Source organism: Lichenostomus cassidix, chromosome 3 (genome assembly GCF_008360975.1).
Source record: "Lichenostomus cassidix isolate B80296 chromosome 3, HeHo_3.0, whole genome shotgun sequence".
In the NCBI taxonomy this organism is placed as follows: Eukaryota; Metazoa; Chordata; class Aves; order Passeriformes; family Meliphagidae; genus Lichenostomus; species Lichenostomus cassidix.
This window is the reverse complement of record NC_139483.1, coordinates 42,297,170-42,320,710: the sequence shown is the minus strand read 5'-3', so window position 1 is coordinate 42,320,710 and position 23,541 is coordinate 42,297,170. Positions and strand designations below refer to the sequence as shown.

The window sequence follows — 23,541 nt, the reverse complement described above, 5'->3', positions numbered from 1 at the left end:
TTGCAGATAAAACTTTTCTTCCGGCTGTTCATTGTGATGTTTCAGATAAATAACAATGAAGCAAAACAAAGCAACCCCACGACCTGCTAATTAAGATTCAAATAAATAAATACGCATTTGAGTTTCAGTTCAGTTTTACTTGCCTACATTAATGATGTATGCAAGTCATGTGTAGTATTTTTGACAGAAAACAAAGTTAGTAAGATATGAATTTCTCAAACTAAGTAGGGGTAACCAGGCTGTGCTTTAAAGGGATTGTAACAGCTTGTTTTTGTCAGGGCTTTGCTGGCTTTAAATAGTATATCTGTGCAAAGGCAGTGTAACCTATACTTTGTGTATTGGTCCTAATTTGAGTTGTGCCAAAGCAAAGAAAGTGTGTGAAGCACTGCTTGCATCTTGACTGGAAGGTTTATTACTTGCAACTGGAGCTAGCATGACACTGGTTATGAGTTAGCAGCTGCTGCTCTGATTGTTTCGTAGCACAAAAACCAAAACAGGTCAATTCTACGAGTCATTCTTACTTCCCTCATGTTTAATTTGCAATTATTTACAGCAATTCATGGAGAAGCTGGTATGCAAGGTGGAGGTATGGACTTGCCACCCAGAAATGAGCCATGGAAGGTTTTCATTCAAAAGGATTTCTGGAGATTGCTTTGAACTGTGTTAGCCGGGCCAGACCAGAACCTTCCCAGGCAACTTTCTGGCAATTTAAAAATATGCACATTATCAGTGGTTGGGAGCATTCCCTGGAAGCATTTTAATGTACAAGTGTTTATACAGACTTAATGTCTTTCAGGATGTTGGCAAAGTCTTGGTTTTTCGCTAACTTAAAAAAAAAAAATTAAGAAATTCAACATATATTTGCTATATGAGCATGAAATATTGCATATACTCCTGTTTCACTGTCAGCTTCTATGTGTGTTGAGCACTAATGTCTGTTGATGGCCAAATCTTTCCTGACAGTTTGTCAGGAACCCACTCTGCAATAGATGAGACATAAGATCTGTTTTGGCCTGATGCCACAGGAAATGACAGGGGGGGTAAAAAAAATGTATTCCAGGGAATAAGTACACATCATTCTTGAATCAGAAACTGCTAGTTGCAGCACCAAGCATATTTTACAGGAAGCAAAAGCAAATTCATTGCATTTTTCAGTTTGTACTGCACAACAATAAAAACTCATATTTATGCAATGTTTTTATGGTACAATGGTCTTGAAAATGTAGCTACAATTCATGATTAATGCCATGCATATGCTTACATCATGATGGCTTCTCCCATTGAGTCAACAAATGGGAATGTTGTGTTCTTGAGAAATAAGTCTGGTTTCCATGTGCAGAGCCACACATTGAACTTTCTCTCTTCACTATATTCAATTTCACTTGGAGTCTCCTCTCCTGTAAGTGTCTGACTTGCGGCCATATATGGTCAGTGAATATCAGAACCTGTTTTCCCACTTTCTAATTAGAGCAGACATACTTTTGAAAGATAATCTGGGAGCCTCCTCAGTGTGGTTAAAAACGTACCTCATTGCAAGTTTGAATTTTGAATGAAGAATATACTTTTATACCTTACGAAAGTAAGACCTTAATACCCATGAAAGCTAATAATACAATATAATTTATCTCATGTTTATTCCAGGGCACAGTTTTTAAGTGTCTCTTTCAGATAATAATTTTGACATTATCTCAGTGCCTAAAAAGTGACCATGTTTTTCTTTTTTCCTTTTTTTCCAGCTGTGGGACCTACTGCAGAAGTTGCAGTTCATCATGACATACATAGCTCCCTGGCAGATTGCCTGGGGATCATCGTTCCATGTTTTTGCTCAGCTCTTTGCAATACCTCATATCCTTTATAAATTTGTTTTTCTTTATTCTTAAATTCCTCTTCATGTATGGAATTTATTTACAGTGTTTGAACAAGGTTTGAAATTCCTAGGTAACTATTTTAAAATTTGAAAATGCTTGGAACATCTTCTGAGAAACAGTTTTCTTTTTTTTTTTGGCTGCTTAGGATCTGAAATTGGAAAACTGAACTCTGACTCAAACTGGTGTGTTTATTCCCACCCAGCCACATTCTGCAGATCACTTACTTCCCCAGCCCTCAGCACCGAGTTTTGATGCATGCAGAAAGAAATGTTGTGACAGACATATTGCTGGGCTTATGGCTGACTGAGCTCTCAAATATTAGTTTCTTTCTCAGTTGCTTCTAGTTGGTATGCCAGATACAAATTCACTTCAGTGAGCCAATTTCTGCTGCAAATGTCCTGGTTTTCTTTTTTCAACTTCAGAAGCAGCTAGATTTTTACATTTTAATGTAAATTTTTCATTGGGGTGCTGAGAAGCATTCTCTTTTCTAACATTTCCGGTCAGTTTTATGAGTAGCAATATCTGTTTGTCAGCACCAAGCAGTCCTTCAGCAGCAGTCTGTTTTGGTGCCTGTTCCAGGGCTGTCTCCAGGGTTTGTGGGTATGAGGAGTAAAACACAGAGTTCAATGATCCCCAAATGTCTGTAGTGTTAAAAATGTATATTGAATTTTTAGAGCAAAAATGATTCAGTTTAAAGTCAAATTGAGTTAAAAACTTGATTGAATACAGAAAAATAAAAAAATAAACATTTTAACTGAACAAATTTAACTTTATTGACATCTAAGGCATTATCAGATACTAACTTTTAATTTCTTCCTTCCCTGCTAACCAAAGTTGTGGAAGAAGGGTTGACTGAATGTTTTTAGTTCAGACCGACTGAAGAGTTTACTTTGTACCATTTATTAGATATACGCACTTAAGTCTTTGTCCCTTTCATCCTGCAGGGTTGGGGTTTTTTTTTCCCTTGAGTGATTTCTTCCCCCTCTGCTCTTTGCTGTGAAACACTTGCAATGTTGAGTAACAATGCTTACATTTCTAGATAGGAAGAATAAATGGGAGCCTCAGACAGAGGGAAGTGCACACAGAATAACTCCCAGAAGAAAGGCTTTAGATTGTCTTCTTATAGAAGGAAAGCATTATAAAAGCAGTGATCTGTCCTAAGAGTTTTAGATTATTTGTAGCAAATCATTCTAGAATTTCACAACAAAAAAAATATTTTCATCTCTATTGGGGAAGTGTATATGAAGTTATTTAGCAAAACATTTAAGAACTAAGATTATATTTCAACAAGTGTCCCTTTGGTTACAAATATTTTCTGCAGTGATAACTTTGCTCTTGATAAAAATGCCAATTAAATTTTGCAAAATGGAAAGTAGTTAAACCAGAGTTTTGTTAGTTTACAGAGTTATTGCTAAGGTGATCTAGCCTAGCTTTTTATTATTTATATTTATAGTATGCTTTGTAAATGCAAATCTGTCTTCTAAGGCAATGTTGCAATTAAGATACTGGTTAAATGCTGAAGTTAATATTCCCACAACAGCAATAACTCTGCCTCTTTGCACAGTAATTTTATTTGTTGTTATCATAACCCTGCAAACAGTAATGATGAATGCATGTTGCAGTTTGCAGAGGTACTAAACCTGCCATTTCTTTACAGAGTTAATTATTTGTGGCTCTTAATTGCTTCAATCACTTCTGCACACAGGATGTAAATTTTTAAATTTCAAAGTGCCTGGCTGAACTTTTGCTATGAGTACATGAGTAGCTCAGAGTGCTTTAATACATTTTAGTCCAGCATGAAGGGCAATGCATGTGGAACTTTTCCTGGTGCAGGTTGTAGAGTCTCCACCATTAAAGATCTTCAGAAGTTTAGATGAATATCTGACAGGAGTCATGTAGGTTTAGCTGATCCTGCTTGTGGTTGCTAGATGGACTGGGCTGACTCTTCAAAGTCCCTCTTAATCCCAAAACACCAGGAATGGGACTGGGCTTCTGACTTGAGGACAGATCTGCAACTTCACTTCCTAGTATTTAAAAGGGTAAGATAAGGTTATGCATTTATAAATATCAGCGCACTGAGAAAGTCAATGTAGTTTGTAGTTCAAAGGACAATTTTACCTGATAAGTGAACAGTGAAATTGAGAAAATAAAAAAGCAAAGCGAAACAGGAGTTTGTAGTTATGATTATCCTGTTTAGGAGAGTTTATGCTTTGGTTGTTTCAGGGTTACAGCTCTGACATCAGAAAATGGAGCCTTGTGACACTCCTTTTTCCCATCCTCTAAGTGATTGTGTGCCTGGAAGGGGCCTCTAGTAATTGCAAGTTAAAATGTGGGTTTTGAGAAACAGAGGATTTGGACTGGCCTTACTGCATAGTTTTGTGTTAAAAGAAGGGGGTGGAAGATTTTCAAGATTCACTTACTTGTTTTCAAGTCTTCACTTACTTGTTTTGAAGCTGGTTTGAATTAAAACAGATTTTTAAATTGCAAGAATTAATCCTCAAAGACAATGTTCTTTTTCATGTGGAAGGGTTTTAAGATAATTTGATTTTGGCTGTGTTAGAAAAAATAAATCCATTATTCACAAAGAAACAAGTTCTGCCTCTAGACAATGTAGCCTAACAAAGATGGTCCACAGGACACCTGGCTTGGGTCCTGTTGTGAGAAAATATGCCTGTAAGTTTTTGACACTTCTTTTTTTTACTTAGACATCATTAAAGCATTGGTATTAAAAAAAAACCAAAACCAAACAAACTTAATACAAACAAATTGGATACCCTTAAATGAAAAAAAACCCCATGACAGATAATTGCCCATTGCACACATTAACTATAATGTAAGAGAGTCAGATGCTGTTGCTTGCTCTCATGACACACTTACAGATATGAAACCGTTAAAATCACTTTTCACAAGTCAAATGGGAAATGTCTTCTGCCATCCATTTAGTACAGCATGACGTCTTTTAGGAAAAAACCTTGTTGCTACTGATTATGTCTAAACGTAAACAGTTCACAGCAGAGTGTGAAATGTCTTAGCTCACGATGGTGGCAATTTTTAAATCAATCACGATATTAGTACCCACTTTAAAAAACTTGATTTGCTGTCCTTATCTGTCCTCTTTGTTCTCTTTTCCTCTCTTCAGCTCCTGTGTCTCCTTCCCTTATCTGACACTTGTAAATACTTGTTCATCTTTCACAGCCAGTGCTTGGTTATGACTACAGTGTAATGTGACAGTTTAACATTTTTGATGCACTTGCTTTCTGCTCTGTGCTCTCTGTCTCTTTCTTTAAACTTTAGAGTCTTGGGGCAACTCATTTTTCAGTCTCTCTAATGCACAAAGACACTGTTACAGTCCACTGTCTTTTAGTAAGGGTGAGGGGTTAGAAAGATAACTGTTGGCAAATATTTGTTTCTAGATTTTGCAAATAGCTTTGAAAGCAGGGCTAGCTAGCATTTTTACGGAGGTGCTGTACCAAGAATGATGCTATTTGTGTTAACATGTTTTTTTTGTGAAGTCTCAGGAATTGTGGGACACACACACAGTGTATTGCTGTAAGAGGGTAAGCTAAAAGATCGTGGTTATTGGGTGATTTTACCTGAAATTTAGTTTGAGATGTGCTTGATCACTGTACCTTGATAGCGGTACCTTAGTTCATGGCTTCTTTACTTCGCACCTCCCTCCCAAGAGGGGTTTAAGGAATGACAACTTGTCTCTTATGCCAACTTGAAAGTTTTTTTCCTTAAATTTCATGGATGTGATATGAATTAATGAAGAATTTAAGCCTAACACTTCATTTGCTTGCATTTATTTTATTGCATTTATTTAATTGTGTTTCTTTTAACTTGCATCTTTTTCAGTATCCTCATCCATCTCCTAACTTGCTTTCCAGCAGTTTGAAATATGGCTTTACTGTTAAAGTAAACTACGGATTCAGGCATTTGTTATGACGTTTATGTGTGATGTTTACTATTCTCCTGTCCTTGCCTTCTCATTTCATATATATTTCAAAAAGTATGAAATGGTGAACATTTTTTAGCCTTCAGTCAGCATGGATTATATAATTGTCAGTAAGAATTAAAGTGAAAGCATGACGTTTAACCAGCAGGTTGGAGTATAGAGGCAATAGTTTCACCACACACTAGGGCTTTCCAAAACAAGCGGAAAAAAGAAAAATGGTTCAAAGAACTGCCTCAACGTTTGTAAAGTATAATGAAATCATTTGTGTTACCTTAACTTGCAATTTTCAGACTCTGCTATGCTTTTTTTTCAAACTCTGGCCACTTCAGTCTTTTCTACACCACTGAGTCCATTTCTGGGTAGTGTCATCTTTATCGCATCATACGCACGACCAGTCAAGTTCTGGGAGAAAAACTACAAGTAAGACAATTCAAAAATTTCTACCCTTGTTATTTTTAAAGGTTTTACTCTCATTAGTTTCATTTCTGGTGGTATTTTTGTTTCCAAAGGTCATCCTTAAATTAGGGCATGGGAGGTTAATCTTTGAATCTTGTCTCTGGTGTTCTATTTCTTCATGGTTATTTGGTTATTTCTGAAAATGTATTTAAACAATTATCAGTATGTTACAGATGAGGTGTCATGTTGCATTTGTTGTACAGCCACACAGTAATGAAGCTGTGAAAAAGAAAAAAGCAGTAAAACTCCCAGTTGTCAGCCTTTTTTGTCTTGCTAGCTAGTGCTAGCAGCTACATCTGTGAAGCCTTTGGCACTAGCAGTCAGACTGCATAAATACATTTTATACTAACTAGCCTGATTAAATGCTACCCTGTGGGATGCAGCAGGTAACTGCAGCTGCAGAGCAGTGATAGGAGGCACAGAGTGAAAATTGCATTGGCCAATCAGGGCTTGGCCACACCAGTGAGAGCCTTACTGCACCTCCTGTGTTGGTGCTGCTGGTGTGTCTGAGAACCTCAAGAGAATTCAAAACTAGAAATTAGTGATTCATTTTCAATCTCTTAGGGTAAAGGATCTGTTTAGTTTGAAGAGCTTTATTTTGTTGCATTTTGACTTGTGTCAAGTGAGTGAATATGTACTCATAAAGAAATTAGTCAAAGTCAAGTATAAAGAGGCTTTGCATTTGTTTCTGAATGTGATGAGATTTGTGGAAACCTTTTGAGGGGAACTGAGTTTTGTACTTGGTTTGTTGAGATCTGGAACTAGATCTTAACAAAATTCTCTCTCATATATCTTTTTTTCCTGGGTCAGCAGGTTAATTGTTTCAAGGGAGTAAAGTTGAGGGCAGTTTTGAAAAGGCAGGAAGCTACCACTAATCTCACAGACAGATATACATGTTTGAATGGAAACATTAAAAAATATTAAGTGGGAAGTGGGGATTTTAACATCTGCTACATTTTACTTCAAGCAGAGCATTTTGAAGGCATCTAGTTCCCTTTCTAGGTACCAGTTGGAGAACCAAAATCTGTTGAAGGCACATCATTGCCATATAGGTAGATCAGTGTCAAGTCTCTAGGTTATTGTCGAGGGAAATAGAGGGGGTCATTTGTATTTGCTTTTGCTTTGTCTAATCTTTTGATACAAAATTAACAGGAGATATTCACAGGAAATACCAAAAAATGGTTGATATCTAAATATGGGGGGGGGGGTGTGTGTCTTGTTTTCATCCATAGAGACTATCTGTGATTCCCACTAAGGGAAGTGAAGAAGTTAGTGCTAATGTTTTTTCAAAGCCAGGTAATTATTTTATCCATAAACTGTAAAACCCAAGTGCAAAAAACCCAAACCCTTTTAATACTTTAATCCACCCCTGCTTGTCCTGTCAAAATAAGCAGCAACTACAGCTTTGTCTTCAACCTGAAGGATTACATTTCTCTTTGTAAAAAATCGTGCTTTGTTGCTTGCTAGAAATTCTAGTGTCTCTTCTGTGATCTCACCTAAAACAAAAACCACAACCTTACCTCTCAAAAACCTTTCAGAAGTAGAAAACAGCCTTTTAGAAGATTCAGATTGTCATCAAAGTGAAATAAATCTTTGCCTGAACCTGTGGCATCCCAGATTACGTACATGTGATGACTCCTCCTAAATTTGTATTCATTTTGTCTCTAGTGGTTCTGAATCTCCTTTGTCTTATTTCCATTTCACATGGGGAGCTAACCAGAATGAGTGAGAGTTGGACAGAAAAACTCCTGGTTTATTAAAAGGACACTGTGAAAAGACAGAAAAAGGCAAGGAAAAGGAGTAATTTTGTGTTTAAAATAAGGACATTTTCTACAAAATACTTCAAATAATTGAATGAACTGAATAGGCCTTGCCGTACTGCTTTGAATCTTGACCTTTCAACATCTGAAAATTCAAAGGGATGGCATAATTGCTTTCTTTTGGATCTGTGGAGTTAGATAGGATCAGGAACTTGAGCTGGAATGGAAAGTTGTTCTGGCTCCTGCACTGGCCTGGTTTTGGGCTGCAGTTCCTTACAGTCAGATGTGCACTGAGTTTTAAGGTCATATAAGACAAAACAGAACAAACAGATGGGGAAGTTGGTGTACAGATTTGCTTTCTGGGGTGCATTAACAATTTCCCCAAGTTCAGCTCAGGGTATTCATGGAAAGTCACAGGTTCACTGCAATGTGGTCTGAGATGAGTTTATATGAAGAAGCTCTTGGAGATTTTTTTTTTTTTTTTCATACTCACTGCTTGTTGACAGGAACTTTTGCCCAGGGGGAAGCTACCTTCGATGTACTTTACATTGCCTTTTTTGGCCTGCTTTGCATACTCGTTTTCAAACACTTCCTTGCTATATTGATGACTACGTTAAATTATCACATATTAGCTACAAATAATTCATTTACACTTACATGAAGTTAGATATTCTCAGTTCTAGGGGGTTTTTTAAATAATTTAATCTTTTAATTGGAATAACTGGAAGCAATTTTGACAAGCAGTCTAGATATCAAAATTGCTTTTCTTTCAAGTCATATATTAGATTGCTTTCTTAGATTGTCATTTCTGTTCATCAGTATTCACACACTTTTCTGCTGTCAAGGAAACTTCGTTTTTGTTTCACTTCAGGAAAAATTATTTTTGCATCTCATTCAGGCCAACAGCCTGAAATTAGATGAGGAAGGAAAAAATCCAGTTCATTTTTGGTTTAGTGAATCCAAAGTTGAAACTTAGGACTTTAGCAAGTACAGAGTACCATGTTTATTAATAAAACAGGGCTACTAGGCTAGTAGTGTGAGTGCTGAGCAACTGATTCATCTGTTCCTTAAAGTGTCAGTTTGGTAGTCCCTACCTGGTGTTTTCTGAATGCACACACATGTATCTTGCATTTCCAGGTTTCTTTTGGTCCCACTTTTTCTGATGGCTAAAGAGGAGTTTGAATCCTCAGATTTCTTTGGCTGAGCTTTTGCCACTCTAGAGGATGCAAGCTGGAGCTGAAAGTCTTGGAGAATTAAAATGGTGGCTTGTTTGTTTTTTCAAGAAGCTGAAGGAACTACAGCGGGTAAAAAAAGAAATAGGGATTCATTTTGATAGTAAGCAAACTGTGAAATTCCTAACAGGCTCTTCAAAATTCAGGACTCGTGCTGTGCCTGTTTGTGCTCTCACGGTGTGTGCACAGAGCATGGGTGTTCTTCCCTGCAATCAGCAGATGCTGTTTGTTTTCCTGTGCCCTTTGGTACTCACTGCATGCAGAGCCTAGTGCACCAATACATCACTGAGGCCAGGGATCTTTCAGAAGGGAAAAGGAAGGCTGACTAAGAAGAAAAATTAAGGCATTAAGGAAAGTGAATAAGAAAGAACTCTTGCAATCACGGTTTTGCAGCTTTTGCTGCTACTGTTGTTGAAAAGAGAGGGGTGGAAAATGAGAAGCTGGGCTGCTGCTCATGAGCTGGTTACCTTGTGGGAGTTCAGCTATGAGAATTTTTATTTCTGTCTCTCTCATTATTTTTGGGGGTTTTTTTAACAAAGAAAAGTTTGCTGCAACATTGGTTTTGTCCAGACATTGGCCTGGGTCCTGCTTCCCAGTTTGAAGAGTGCTCTTTTAGTCCTTATTTTTGCAGCTGTTGGAATGATTAGGCTGTAATATCAGAGAGAGAAAAGGAAATAGCAGTAAATCTTGTTTAATGTATAGGCCCTTTAAAGCATAAAGTATTTGTCCAAACTCTATTGTTCAATTCCCCTGCTTTTGCTTTTTTCCTCAAATACTTTGTCATGCTGCAGCCTGACTCTGTCCTTCTCCTCCCTTCCTCTTATCTTGCTTTGTATCTTGGATGTGACAGTGACAGAACAGAGTGGGAAGTTTACTTTTATTCCCCAGTGGGTCTAACAGCTGGATCACGTGAAACAGCCTGTTCCCTGCCACAGCTGTGACCTGTCCACACAAACAGCAAACTGCCACCAGGAATCTGGAGACTCCACTGTTTACAAGCTGCTTGTCTCTACCACACCTTCCTGTTTCTATTCTTCTGGTTCAGTGCCTATTTTTGGGTAAGGCACAGCTTGCATTTGCTTTGAAGCGCCCTGAATGAATTACAGTGCGGTATAACTGAATTAATTAGGTGTCTCTAAAGAGGCTGTGATTAAATTGCCTGTTATCTCAGACTGGCATTATAGGATGCCTCTCTGTGTTTGGGACTAGGTGAGCAAACCTTTCTTTTCTCCATCTTTTTAAGAAGTGTATCACTGTGTTATTGTTCCAGTCGTTGTGGTCTGGAAAATAACCACCTGGAGGGTTAATACAACTGGGAATGGAGGGTGAGGAAAACCTGCCCTGCTTCAGATGTAGCACAGATGGCTTTTTCTTCACTTTTCCTGCCAGCTCACTTAACCTGCCCATCGCAGACAGCCTGCAGGTGGAATGGGAAGAGTTTTCCCAGTGTACACGTAATTCTGGTTGACCCCACATTATGCACATGTGAGGGAAAAGGAGCTGTGAAAAGTACCTGTCTGCTCCCTCCCTTTTTCCCCATAAAATAACAGGCCTTCCACTTCCAAATGCTTATTTTTAACACACGCTGGTGCCTCTGGTTTCCCTGTGAGCCTGCTCATCTGTTACAGCTGTTAAAACCCCTGCTCCAAACACAAAATATCATTCACCCATAACTGTCCATGGGCCTTGTTTGGGATCTGAACACTCAGATCTTTCAAGTTGTTCTTTTTAGGACTGGATTTCTCTTTTACTTAGTCTTTTTCTTGCATCGTTGTTTGATTTTTCAAGTTTTTAGACCTCCATAGTAGTGACGTTTACAGAGGAGCAATTGCAGCAGATGTTTATAGTTCTGTAATGGCTTGAACTTTGATTTATAGTGAATACTTAAAAGAAAGGTACATTAACCTCCGAAGTCAACAGTTATACTATAACTTAAGCTTTTCCTCCCGAAGTGACAGGAGATAGTGTTTGCCTTATTTCCTCAAATATCATTTCAGGTATGTTATGCTCTTACTACTGTCACTGCCCTACTTAGGTTTCAAACTTTCTTGAAAGCTTCCAGCTACCAGATCTGAAAGCCACATTGTAGCCTTGAGTTTACTGTCCATTGCAATTGTTTCAGTTTCTTCCAAATTGATTTCTCTGCAAATATTTGTGTTTCTTTCTGGCTGCCTCTGTTTCTATACTGCTTTTATGAACTGACCTGCAAGAAGCACAGTATTTCAGTTGCATGACTTTACTGTGGAGTGAGCTGAGGTTCTGGTGCCTTTGTTCACAGTTATTACTCATTGATGAATGCTGGCCCCTTTGGTGGCTCTGGTTCTTTTAAGAGAGGTCTTCACCGAGTTGGCCTCAGGGCTCCTCCAGGCTTTTATTGAGAGTGAATTTGCACTCTGCAAAATAGTATAAATAAGTATCAGCATGTAGATAAACCTGAAATGGGTGCTTATTAGTGCATGGGACTTTCAGGTCAAAGCCAATAGCCCCCAGTGAATGAATGGTTCTTAATCTGAATTTTTGGTGTGTTGTCTCCAAATCAGAAAGGCTGACTGATGCTATTTACAGAGCATGTAGAATTTGGTGAGAGTCTTTCTGGAAACTTCGAAGGTACTTGGGTCTGTGAGAATCCAGCACTGGTACACTACAGCCTATACTGAGTGATGCTTAGGCCTAACTTGGTGTCCTTGAGAATAGCATTCATGCAGTTGTAAGTGGCACTCCCTGGCTGGCAGTGGTGCAAAAGCCGGCATGTTAGCAAGCTGCTGCTCTTTTTCCTTTGTTGCTCTTCTTTTAAGATTGGCAGATTTCCTAATAGAGGTGATTTTTGGAGGAAGGGGGAGGGGGTGAAACATGCTCCTCTCTTTAAAGAATGAGTACAAACTGGTCTTTGGGAAGTTGTGTCCTGTTCTCCAGAGGCATTTGTGGCCGTGGTTCTGGCACCGGGGGAGAGAATAGAGAAAACCAAAACGTTTGAAGAACAAAGAACATCTTTGTGTGTACTTCAGCCTTAGTTCTTCACAAGCTCTCTGAAATTACATGTTACTCATTAGACTTATTCATCTGACTGTGTTCTCAAGACCCTTCCTTGCCTGCTCCCTGCTCTCGTGTCTAAGCACTGTCCATCTTGCACACCACCAGTACTGCCCACAGACTTGTACCTGCAATATTTGCCTGGTTTGGGAGTCTTTAATCCCTTTCAATGCAGAGCTTTGTAGAGTGACCAACTCACAGCATTCAGGTGTGGGAGGTGTTGCTTCAGGAGCAGCCCCTGGCTAAAAGAAGCACTGCTAGAAACTACCTTCCCTTCGGTGTCTTGAGCTGTGATCTCCCCTCGGGCAAGTGACCATGTGTGCCCCTCTGGCCACTTGCTGTAGCACACCTCCTCTCCAACCCAGCCCTCCCCTCCACATGTGGAGTCATACTGAGCTGAGAAAACTTGAGAAGGGATGGCTAAAGAAAACCAGGCACCTTTAATCGAGTAGGTCTGGTATTAGAATAAGTGTTTTCAGAGTTGCCTAGAGTTTCACACTTAAGGGAGGCTATAGAAAATTCCAAGATGTAGTTTAACTGTTTGGCAGTATCTCTTTAACTGGTAACGTCTCTTCTTCTCCAATTTTTGCCCCTGGCAGTCAATAAAACAAATTGAGGCTAATTGAATAGGAGCCATATGTGTGATAATTAATTGAGAATGTATTCTGATTCAGTGCTCTGTAGTTCCCTGCCGAGTAAAAGATGCATTCACAACTGCAATTCACTGAATCATTCTAAGAGGACAGAGCAAAGACAGAAGGGAGACATCAGAAAGGGAATGCATGCTGAGATCAGGAGGAACACAAGTAGAGATCAAAACCATAAGTGGAATAAATGGAAAGGGAAAGGGGTGGGTGGGCAAAAAGAAGGAGGCATGCAGTGAAATATCCGAGGGGGTAACCCAACAGACATTGGTAAGCAGGAACTCAGACCTGTAGAGGAGAAGAAATCATGAGTGTGCTAGAGAAGGGCATTTAAATATGTTTTGAAAGGAAGGCAGCAACAGGACATAATAGAAAGATGAGAATGGACTCCCATCAGAATTAGGGCACATGTAATATTTTAAGGGCTTATGAAGATATACAGTAGCACTAAAGATTTATAATGCTGTTCATCTAATCATTAGCTTCCAAATTATGTAAATCTAATGAGATCAAGTTAACTCATGAAATTTCTATCATGTCAAATACCAGAAACCCCTTGAAATGGGTTGACTGAATTTCCATAAGAATAAGCGTTCTCAGCAAGTGTTCATCCCATTCACTTGAATAATGGTGATCACATCCTGTTTTAGATTTAACTCAATCAAATGTTTAGGGGCAAGCTGAGGTTCGGAGTACTAAACTCAAACACACCATTCAAGGAAATTCCTATTCAAGCCACTTTTGTCAAAATGTGAAAACTGGTAAAGCTGAGATCACGGAGGAGATGTTCAGCAAGTGTAATCATTCTCACTGAGGTGATAATACACATTGTATACCGATAGCTGCAGGGAATAGTTCATGCTACAGCATGCTCAGGTCTTAGTTATCTGATGTATAAAGGTATCCACTGGACCCAGGTTGCCTTGGGGCTTATAAGAGTAAAATGTAAACTATCTCTTCTTTCTGAGATAATGCAAAATGCAGAATTGTGTCACCATTGCCACTGAGAATTGCCTCTGAAACTTTGTGCTAGTTGGGACTAGGTAAGCACTGGATGAAAGCTAGAGGGACTTTTTTTCTTTTTTCTTTTTAAGTCCTTTGACTAGAAGTGTTTGCTCTCAAAATATCAGAGATGTTTTCAGTCTGAAGAATACTGTAGAGGATGCCAAAATGAATGCTGTAAATTATTAACATTCTCAACACTCCTTCCCGTAAAATAACCAGAGGTATTGAAAGTTACCCCTGGTTTTGATTGGATTCTGTACAGCTGCACAGTAGGAGTAGGATTTTTGGTGCTCTTCAGTGTAGTGTCACTGATGCTGCACTTGCAGGTTTGCAGCACTTGAATGGATTGGTTAGCTCCTCTTTTGCCTCCTTTCATCTTTCGGTGAAAAATATGGAAAACCCTGTAGTGAACTAAACTAGTATTTCTGATACTGTTTTTCTTTGGAAGACCAGTCTTTTTCTTAGTCTTGTATTTCCTTGCACTTTCTTGCCATCTCTACCTTTTAATTTTTTTATTAAGCCATCACCTTGAGTCTGAAGGTGAGAATTAAAATATCTTAAATATATGCTATATTAATATTGCCCACTGAAAAAGCATGAAAGCACTTTGTTATGAGCAGTAAAGAATATCAAGAATGAATTCTGAAATGCCTTGTTATCCTTTCCTCCTTTTATGATGTTTAAACAATGTGTTTCTCTGTGTGAAGTAAAGGAGAAAAACATCTTGGCCTCGTTTGTTGAAGCAGCTCCCAACATTTGTTTTGGTTTTGTTTTTTTTCCCCCCTGTCTGTTCTCGCTCTCTCTTTCTGGTGGAAACTTCACCAAGATTTTCTCATCACCTCCTTTCAGCTCTCCAGCTCCTTGCAGTTTCTCAGGCTTTTGCTGCTTCCCTCATGGTCCCACCAGTGCAGAGCCCAAGGGAATCAGTCCTGTGGAACTCTTTGCCCAGAGCTGGGCACAGTGTAGGACCTTTCCTGTGATGTTTTTGTTGGCTCATGATGGGAAAAACAGAAGAATAACACTTGTCTGTACTGTTTCAGATACTTGTTTTTGTGTAATGTAATTAACACATTTGCTTTCAAATTAAAAGCACTTCTTTCAACTGCAGACAGTGAGGTCCAGCTGTGAAGCAGAGTCCTGTGGTAAGGGCTGTGCTTAGAGGAACATCACTGTCCTAGAGCTTTTTCACTTAGGCAAGAGTGAGCACAAAAATCTCTGTGCAGCTGGCAAAATCTTTTCACTTATGAACCTTCTTATATTGCTTAGCATAAATGTCTGAAGACAGTCATTAAATGCCTTTTAAAAGAAAAAGCATACTTAGAAAAGGGGAAGGAAATTAAGTAGCACAGTAGCTAAATAAGACAAAAGCAGGAATATTGATGACATTTTAGTAAAACATTAGTGAATATTTTAAAGTACACAGATGCTTGAATCACCTGGCTTATAAATAAGAGGTGAATCCCCCAGCTAAACCTTTGAATGTCAGAGCACTTAGGTGGGCTGTTTAACCCATGTTTGGGCACTCAGCTTTTGATCTCAAGCTCACATCTTGCATTTTCATCCCCCTTGCTGCAGAAGTACAGAAACTTCCAGACAGGTGTTGGAAAATGCCAAATAAACATGCTGAGTGGTATCTCAGCAGATGACTGCAACTCTGCTTTTAACACCTACTTAAACAATAGCAAGCAAAAAACCAAACCAAAACATTAAAAAAACCAACCAAAAAAAACCAAAAAACCAAACAAAAAAACCCCACATGAAAAAGACCAAACAAACCCAAGAAGTTCTCAAATCAGTTACAAAAGCCTTTTTAAGAAGTAAAGAAACTCTAAGAACAGGAGGCATTATTGATAATAAGACCTTTCTGTGTTTTAAAAGGATGCTTCAGCCGTGCTCTCTTTAACAACTGGGTCTTCTTATGCCTTATCTCTCCCCCAGTTTCCTAGTGTGCAATCAAAGCCACATTTTATTGTTGGTATATGAAACAATGGCCCAGTCAGGGAGGGAAAGGAAGAAGAAAGCATGAAAAATAAAAATCAGAGTGAGTGATCAGGAAGGAGAAATTGCTTTCATTTTTAAGAGATCTCTTTCTTAATGTGAGTTAAACCCAAGGTTTATCTTCCATGCAGCTGCCCAGAAAACGTGGACATGGTTATGCACAAGGGGGCTGTCAGCCCTTGCTGTTCAAACCACACTGAAATCATTCTGTGTTTCAGATGAAATTGATTTAAAACTACTTCAGTATCCTTTCCCTTCCAATTAATACCATCATTTTTGCCTCTGGTGTCCTTCAAATATTGATGGGTGCCTGCTTATTCTGCCATGTCATTCTCCTGCCTCACACTGTAGACAACTGCTACTGTGTTTTTAGTGCTAAGCCTTTGTTTATAGAGCCAGCAGCATTAGGCATTCACATGAAAATACTGACAATTTTTTTTTCCAGATTCCCATGAATAATCATGGGGCTGCAGCACAGTAAAGTTTCTCTCTGTTAGATTTGCCTGTTAGATGTCATGGAAAAGTGGATTAAAATTCATTGGACACAGACAAAGAAAAACTTTGGATCAACCCTAGAAAGGCATCTCTGCATCTCCCAGAGGGGAGCTGCTTTTCTTTGTTTTCTTCTCTTTCAAAGTAGAGATCCTCTTCTGCACAGCAGGAATCCTGGAAATCTTGAATTTGTGTTTTGGGGTAAAGCTCAGCAGCTGCAAGGCAGATAGAACAGCTGGAATTTTATTTTGATCTTCTGGAAATAATGATTTATTTAGCATCATCAAATCAGCAATGATTTATTATTTTTCTGAATTTTCCCAATTCTCAACATACTCTCTATATTCCCCAGACTACCTTAATCCCCCTCAGCCTTTTTTGTGTTTTACTAGGGAAATTGGGAAACTGAAGTGGCAGAAGGAAATTTTTCCAGGCAATATGTATGGAAAAGGGAATATAGGAAGTGACTTAATCTTTTTGCAAAGGGAAGCAATTGTTTTAATGACATGAACAGTGCTATACAAACCAGTGGGTTATCTCAGTGTCCATGTAAATGTGGGATTAAAAGAGCATGAAATAGATATTTCAGGAACTAAGTAGGATGTTGATTTTAAAATTGCTGGAGACTTAGCTGAAGACAGTCCAACACAATCACTTTCTCTCTAGGGCAATTGCTGAAGGACCTGTACTTGCTTTGCATAGAATAATGCAATTCAGGAAGAAATTCAATTACTGAGCTAATTATCACATTGGATGAGTGGTAACAACCAAATATAAAGCAAGAGGCCACTGGAGGAAAGTCCAATCACCTACTAATCCCAAAAGTTCACTGTGAGAGGTCCTAGTTGAGAAGTAAGAGTGTTAGTTTGATTGTTAGGTGCAGTGGATTATAGTTTAATCCAATGCAAATTCCCATTGCCTTCAAGAAGATACAAACACAGCTTTTGTTACTAATAACTGTAGAAGACTTTTAAAATCCAAAATCAATCACCTGACTGCATTTTTTCAACTAAGCTGACTTTGAGCACAGAAGTGTGCTTTATAAACGATCTATATTAACCTTGGTCTTTAAAAAACAAAATAAAATTATATCTCATGATATATGTATAAAGATTTGAGTTTTTCTAGTTGTGTCTGAAAAGGCAAATCCTTGTCTCATGTCCCAAGGTCCATGTTTTAGCCACTTAAACAAAGCCTTAACAGAGCTTGGTTTTTTGTTTTGTTTTGTTTTGTTTTGTTTTGTTTTTATTTGTGAGAGCTGTTCTATTTCCTTCCCTTCTTCCCAGTGAGGCTGCATCATCTGTCTTGGAGTATCCCAAAGCACTTGTGATTTTCCCTGATTATTTCATGCATCTTTCTGTCAAAGGGAAAAAGAAAGGGGGAGGGGAAAGAAATAGAGCCAGAGCTGCATGCTGGGCAAAAGGATTCCTATTTATTATAGAGTAGAATTTTCTGAAATACTGGTTGATTTGTATGGGTCTCAATATGCCTCCAGAACAGAAATGCTTTATGGGTTGGTAGGAAACTGGGGTAAAGAATAATATTAACTTGTACCTTACACTGCTGCACTGATTTCAGAGGGACTGAAAGTTAATAAAGCGTCTCATAATCTTAAAACACATGCATTTGGAAATCAGCAGTGTTTCTCTGCTGAGAATACAAAATTGATTGAATTCCATAACCTAATGTTTATGCTTACTCTTGCATATGCAGGTGGATATATATCTGTGTGGAAGAATTCTGACAACCTTTCTGAAGTAAAATCATTCTTTATATTCTGGACTGCTTAGAAAGCCCTCCCCCCCACTGCCATATTCTGTTGAATAGGAAATGAAAATTGCAGTTACAATGAGCTGAGACAACCAGAAGCAGGAAGATAAATAATAGCTCAAATAAAATGTTAATCTATGTAGATAATACACTAATACTAATTACAAATAATTTTAATTAAGACTCTTATTTTCTCAATCATACTTTTTGCAAAGTAAAGAGCATGGATTTTTAAAGAAGTTCAGTTGTTTTTGGTAGGGAGTAGAACTAAAGCAATTCTGTTCCTCTTTTGTCTACTACATGGAAACCTGTGTGCAGTTTTTCTGTCGGTCAGTTTTTCACAACTTTTTTGGGGAGGCTGTAGGGAGTGCATGAAAAGACTTTCTAACATGAGTGGCATCCTTCTCCCAGTAGGATTCAGCATGACCTTATAGCTTCAGGCCAGAAGCTTCCAACCTTTTAAATAACCTGTATATTGACACACAAAATCCTAGGAACGAGCCCTGAGATGAGACTCTGCTGCGTTTCAAAGACAACATTATCTTTATGTCATCCTTTTTCAGTGTTATTTAAGCTTTTTGAAAACCTCCCTTATGACTGATACCCTGTTTGGTGCCATCTTCCTTGGGGCACATCTTCAGTTCTCAAAGTGAATAGTTAAATTCAGGCTGTGTAGGTTGACTATGAGCCACTAGCCTGCTCAAAATCTCTACTGTGCCCTGTGCTCCCTGGGACAGACACCCCAGCCAGTCCCACCCAGCCATGCCACCCTCACTGCCTTTTGACCCAGGACAGGATGAGGGCCATGCCTGGGTGTGTCCCATGGATCCCATGCCAGGGAACGTGTTTTTGTGGCACTTTTCCCCTGTGCTTGCAGGCTGCCATACAGATGAGGCTGTCACACTGTCACACTTAACTTTATGCTGACTTATTTTTGGAACAATATTCTTTTGAGGCAATATTCTTAATGACGTGTCCTGAAATCCTTATATACCCATGCTAGAGCACTATTTCAAGGAAACTGATATTTCCTATAGCATTTTTGTTGGTCAGGCCTTCGCTTTTACCCCAAGTAACCATGGGTGCTTGGGAGATGCTTTGGACTTGGTGCTGAATATCCCTACTCACTACAACAATCATTCCCTTCTGTTTAACACATGATGGCCCACAGTGATTTACCTGTTCCTTATTTTCAGACATTATTAGTGTCTTTTGTTACCTGTAGTAATAAAAGCTCAATCCAATCTACCTTTTTAGTTGCTTTCGCTTTTGTAACCATTTTTCCTGTGGTATTTATATTCCACTGTTGCAGTGAAAATACTGAATAGGGAATGTGCCATTCATAAGGGTGTTGGGGTTAGTGCCTGTATGGACTAAGCCCTGTAATTTAGTCTTTTTCAAGCAATAAGAATGACCAGGGACTCTTGTTGCTGGCTAGCTAAATATGCAACTAAAAAAGGGACTGTTTTGTTGTTGTTTTTCCATAGATGTTACCCACAGAAATGTTTTCACTCAAACAAAACTCCTTGAGTCCAGCTGTTTCCCTTAAGGGTTAGAAGGAAAGAAAGACTGATTAAATATTCTTTCTATTCACTGTTTTGGTGGCACCTGTTCTGGAGCCAGTTCAATTATTTAAGTGCGTAGTGTTGTGTATTACCACAGATGCCAAATTCTGAATGAACCATGCCCCACAAGAAGGAAAATGGGGAGAAAGAGTGTGCTAGTAAGCTACAATATCAATAGCAATACTGACCTGAAATAACTGTATATACCTGATAAAGGCATTAGTGTGAACTGTCTAATGGTATAAATACAAAATTAAGAGCTATGTTTAAAAAAAATTGTTTATTGTGAGAACTGTTTTATTAACAATAAAAGAGTTGGCTGTAAACATGTCTTTATTTCCAGCACCAAAAGATCAGACCATTCGAACACCAGACTGGCAATTCAGATTGAAAAGGATGCAGGTATGGCCTGGGAGTTTGGGTGTCTTGATGTGCAAAATGTGATGTATTTACACTGGTGAGGCTTTGCTGAAAGAGATACAAAGGATTTGAATGTTGTGTGTACAAAGCAGAGCATTTTAAATGTAACAGAGCACCAGTTTCAGTCGTGTGACCTGATAAATAAATCTACTCCTCAGTTATGTGTAGCTGGTCAGATAGAGAGCTGCTGGCTGCCAATTGCTTGGGTAATCATAACATTGCTGTTTGTGTGGAAGATGCAGCAGGCACTCTTGCTAGAGGTCAGCTGTGGGCAGAGAAAGGTTTTGGAAAAAAAGTAGCAAGTTAGTGGTGCCCCTACCCTGAGGAGTTTGGGCAGTCAGGTGTCTCCTCTTCCCTGGAGAGAGACCTTTGAGAGGGGGGAGAAGGGAAAATGGAAAACTTGCAAGAGGAAGAAGTAGGGAAGATGGTGGGCTGTTCTGCTGGGTATCAGTGCATTACATGAGCACCAATCCCTGGCTGTGTAAAGCAACTTCCCAGGCTGCACCAAGTGGTTCCTGTGAGACTGGGAAGTGAGAGCAGTTTTTGGCACATCAGTGGACACAAAGAACATGTGGTGCATCAGCTGACACTCTTCAGTGCCTGGTGGGACAGAGCCTTTTTGGGGGAGCTGATACCAGTGTCTCATGCCAAAATCCCATCCCAATGAGAAAGGCCAAGGTTTCATATGTAGGATTCTTCCACTTTGGTGTTCTGTGGCCAATCTTATCTGGTCACTGAGATGGCAGGGGCTGTATTGTGAAATTAGAAGTTTACATTTTAATAATTGCTGGTTTACCCCCATACCCTTTTTATCCTTATCCATTAGATCAGTAGCATGAACAAATACATGCCTTCAAGCAGAAATGGATGCAATCCAGAGTGTCCAAGAAGGCAAGAGAGTAGATGCAAAATTAGTAGTTTGAAGCACAAATAGTGCTTTTTAATTATTTATCATTTAAGGCAGGTAGCTTAGATTTCCCCCCAAGGCCATTCTGTCATCTAATAGCTTTAACCTTTAGCATTATTATATATGCTAATAAGTTAATTATGTTTTAAACCCTGTGGCTCAAGAAAAGCATTCATTTTGTGTATGTGCTTAAAAGACTCATCATTACTTGCTTAAATTTTGCCCAAATACACTCCAGAAGGTGCATAGGTGGGTGTGTCTGCATGGACATGGGCACACCCATGGACAGACATACCAGGGCTGGGTGCTTAATGGCCATGGGCATGAAAAACAATATAGTTACAGGCCCACTCCTCCTCTGGTATCAAGGAGAAATTTGCAGGGGAAGCCATAGCCTCTGGAAGCCTCATCTTCTGGGCTTTTTGTCCTCCATGTTAGATCTTCTTTTGAATATGCACAAACATGAAAATGCATGACTGCCTCTACATCTGTATCCACATACACTCTCATGCATACAGAAACACCTACAAGATGTTGGTTTGTACATGAATTCGTGCACCAGCATTTTAAAAGCGTAAGTGAGACTCCTCAGTGAAGGTGAGACACTGATGCACTACAGAAGAGAAAAGCAGTTCTCATATCAAGTATATATTATGTAAAAGAGTACAGGCACAGGACAACACCACACTGGGTTATGTGGCACTATGATAGCATTTGTGGGGGGTTCAGTCCCTTTCACAAATCACCAGCATAAAGTGCTCGTTGTAATCCAATTAAATGCCACAGACCTTTAAGAGGTGACGTTTCTAGACTGTGATGGGGTGTTTTTCACCTGGGCATTTGGTCCAAGTAATGTGCAATTGAACAGCTCCTATTTTTAAAGTGGTAGTAATTTTAGTGGTGAATGTTTCATTCTTAGTATACTAAGTAGTCTTTTAAAATAAGTATGCTCATCTTAAGTACCAGCAGGTTGTTCATGGACAAAGCCTTGAAAAATTCCTGGAGGACTAAAATAAAAAAATCCCAGCAAAATCATTGGAAGCTGTGTGACCAAAGTATTTAAAAATTTCAGACAAAACATTCAAATTTAAGCATATGTTCTGAAGTACTACTGATTTTTTGTTTCTTTAGATTAAGAATATTATATGGACATTAACTTAGCATTTCAGAGACTTTTAGCAGAGCCAAGAAATTCTTACTGTTGTACATCATGGAGGTTGTTTGCTTGAGTCTGAAATATGTTATCACGGTTGTGATCTTTTACTTACAATATTCTTGTTCGTATTAACCTGATTTTTTGAAGGGCTACCTAGGAAATGCAGATTGTATAAAGTATCAGGAAGACATCATCCAGCTAGGGGAAGAAGATTTAAGTAGGAATAAAAAAGTACATGAAATTTTATGCACAATGATTTTGCATATTGTAATTTGTTTTCTTTACAAATGTGTGCTGCTCTGGTTGTAGGAAATGATGACAATAATCTCAACTCCATTTTTTATGAGCATTTGACAAGATCTCTGCAGGAGTCCCTTTGTGGAGATTTGATTCTGGGCCGGTGGGGGAACTACAACACAGGAGACTGTTTTATTCTGGCATCGGATTATTTAAATGCCTTTGTGCACTTGATCGAAATTGGAAATGGCCTTGTCACCTTCCAGCTCAGAGGGCTCGAATTTCGAGGTAAGGATTCCTGATGATTTAAATTACAGCAAAACCAGCAATAAATCCTGTCTTTTTAGTCCATCACAACTCTATAGCAGGATGTAGAGTTTAAAGACCTTTCTCTTTCTACAGATATTTATCTGTCTAAAAGCTTGTTAGTTCTTTGTATCATTTGAATGTTGTTTTAAAATCTAGGTGTTAAGATATGTGGAACCATGTTCTGCAGTATCATAAGACTTTCAGAAAGAAGGCATGTTGAGTGGTTTCCTTGGTTCACAGATCTTCTGAGTAACGCTTAGTTATGTTTCCAGATTATTTTTTTTCCTCCATAACTGTAAAAATTGAAGTTCTTCTTAAAATGTTTCAACCCAAAAAAACTTGGTTTTGGGAAAAACAAAAACAAAACCAAAATAGGACTCCTTCCATGGAAAATATCCTGTGTCAAACCATGCAAGAAGCCAATACTGAGATGGTCTGTGTCACACTAGAACAGCAGAGTATAATCAAGGTGTCTTTTCAACAAGGTTGAGTGTGAGAAAAGACGTGACAGACTGGCTCTTTGAATGCACTTAAGTGTGGGAGGATTAGACTAGGGATTAACATGTGTGGGCTCAAGTCTTGACTCTGTGACAGACTCCATGTAGGATGCTGAACAGGTTGTGGTGAATGCTTCGTGTTCGCTTTCCTTCCTGTGTGGTGTGGATGAAGATAACACTCTTGTGTCCTAAGCAGAGTTATGTGGAAAGAGAACAATGAAAGGCTGAAACAGCTTGTAG

The 23,541-nt window shown here is 38.8% G+C and overlaps 1 protein-coding gene across 1 annotated transcript in view; it reads left to right on the top strand.

Moving 5' to 3' along the window:
* Positions 1–23,541, top strand: part of PCNX2 (pecanex 2) — a 151,868-nt gene that overhangs the window by 90,739 nt on the left and 37,588 nt on the right. Inside the window, exons 22-25 of the mRNA XM_085055491.1 lie at positions 1,737–1,846; positions 6,115–6,243; positions 20,119–20,177; positions 22,568–22,783. Coding sequence (XP_084911617.1) covers positions 1,737–1,846; positions 6,115–6,243; positions 20,119–20,177; positions 22,568–22,783 — 514 coding nt within the window. The remainder of the gene's footprint in view (positions 1–1,736; positions 1,847–6,114; positions 6,244–20,118; positions 20,178–22,567; positions 22,784–23,541) is intronic.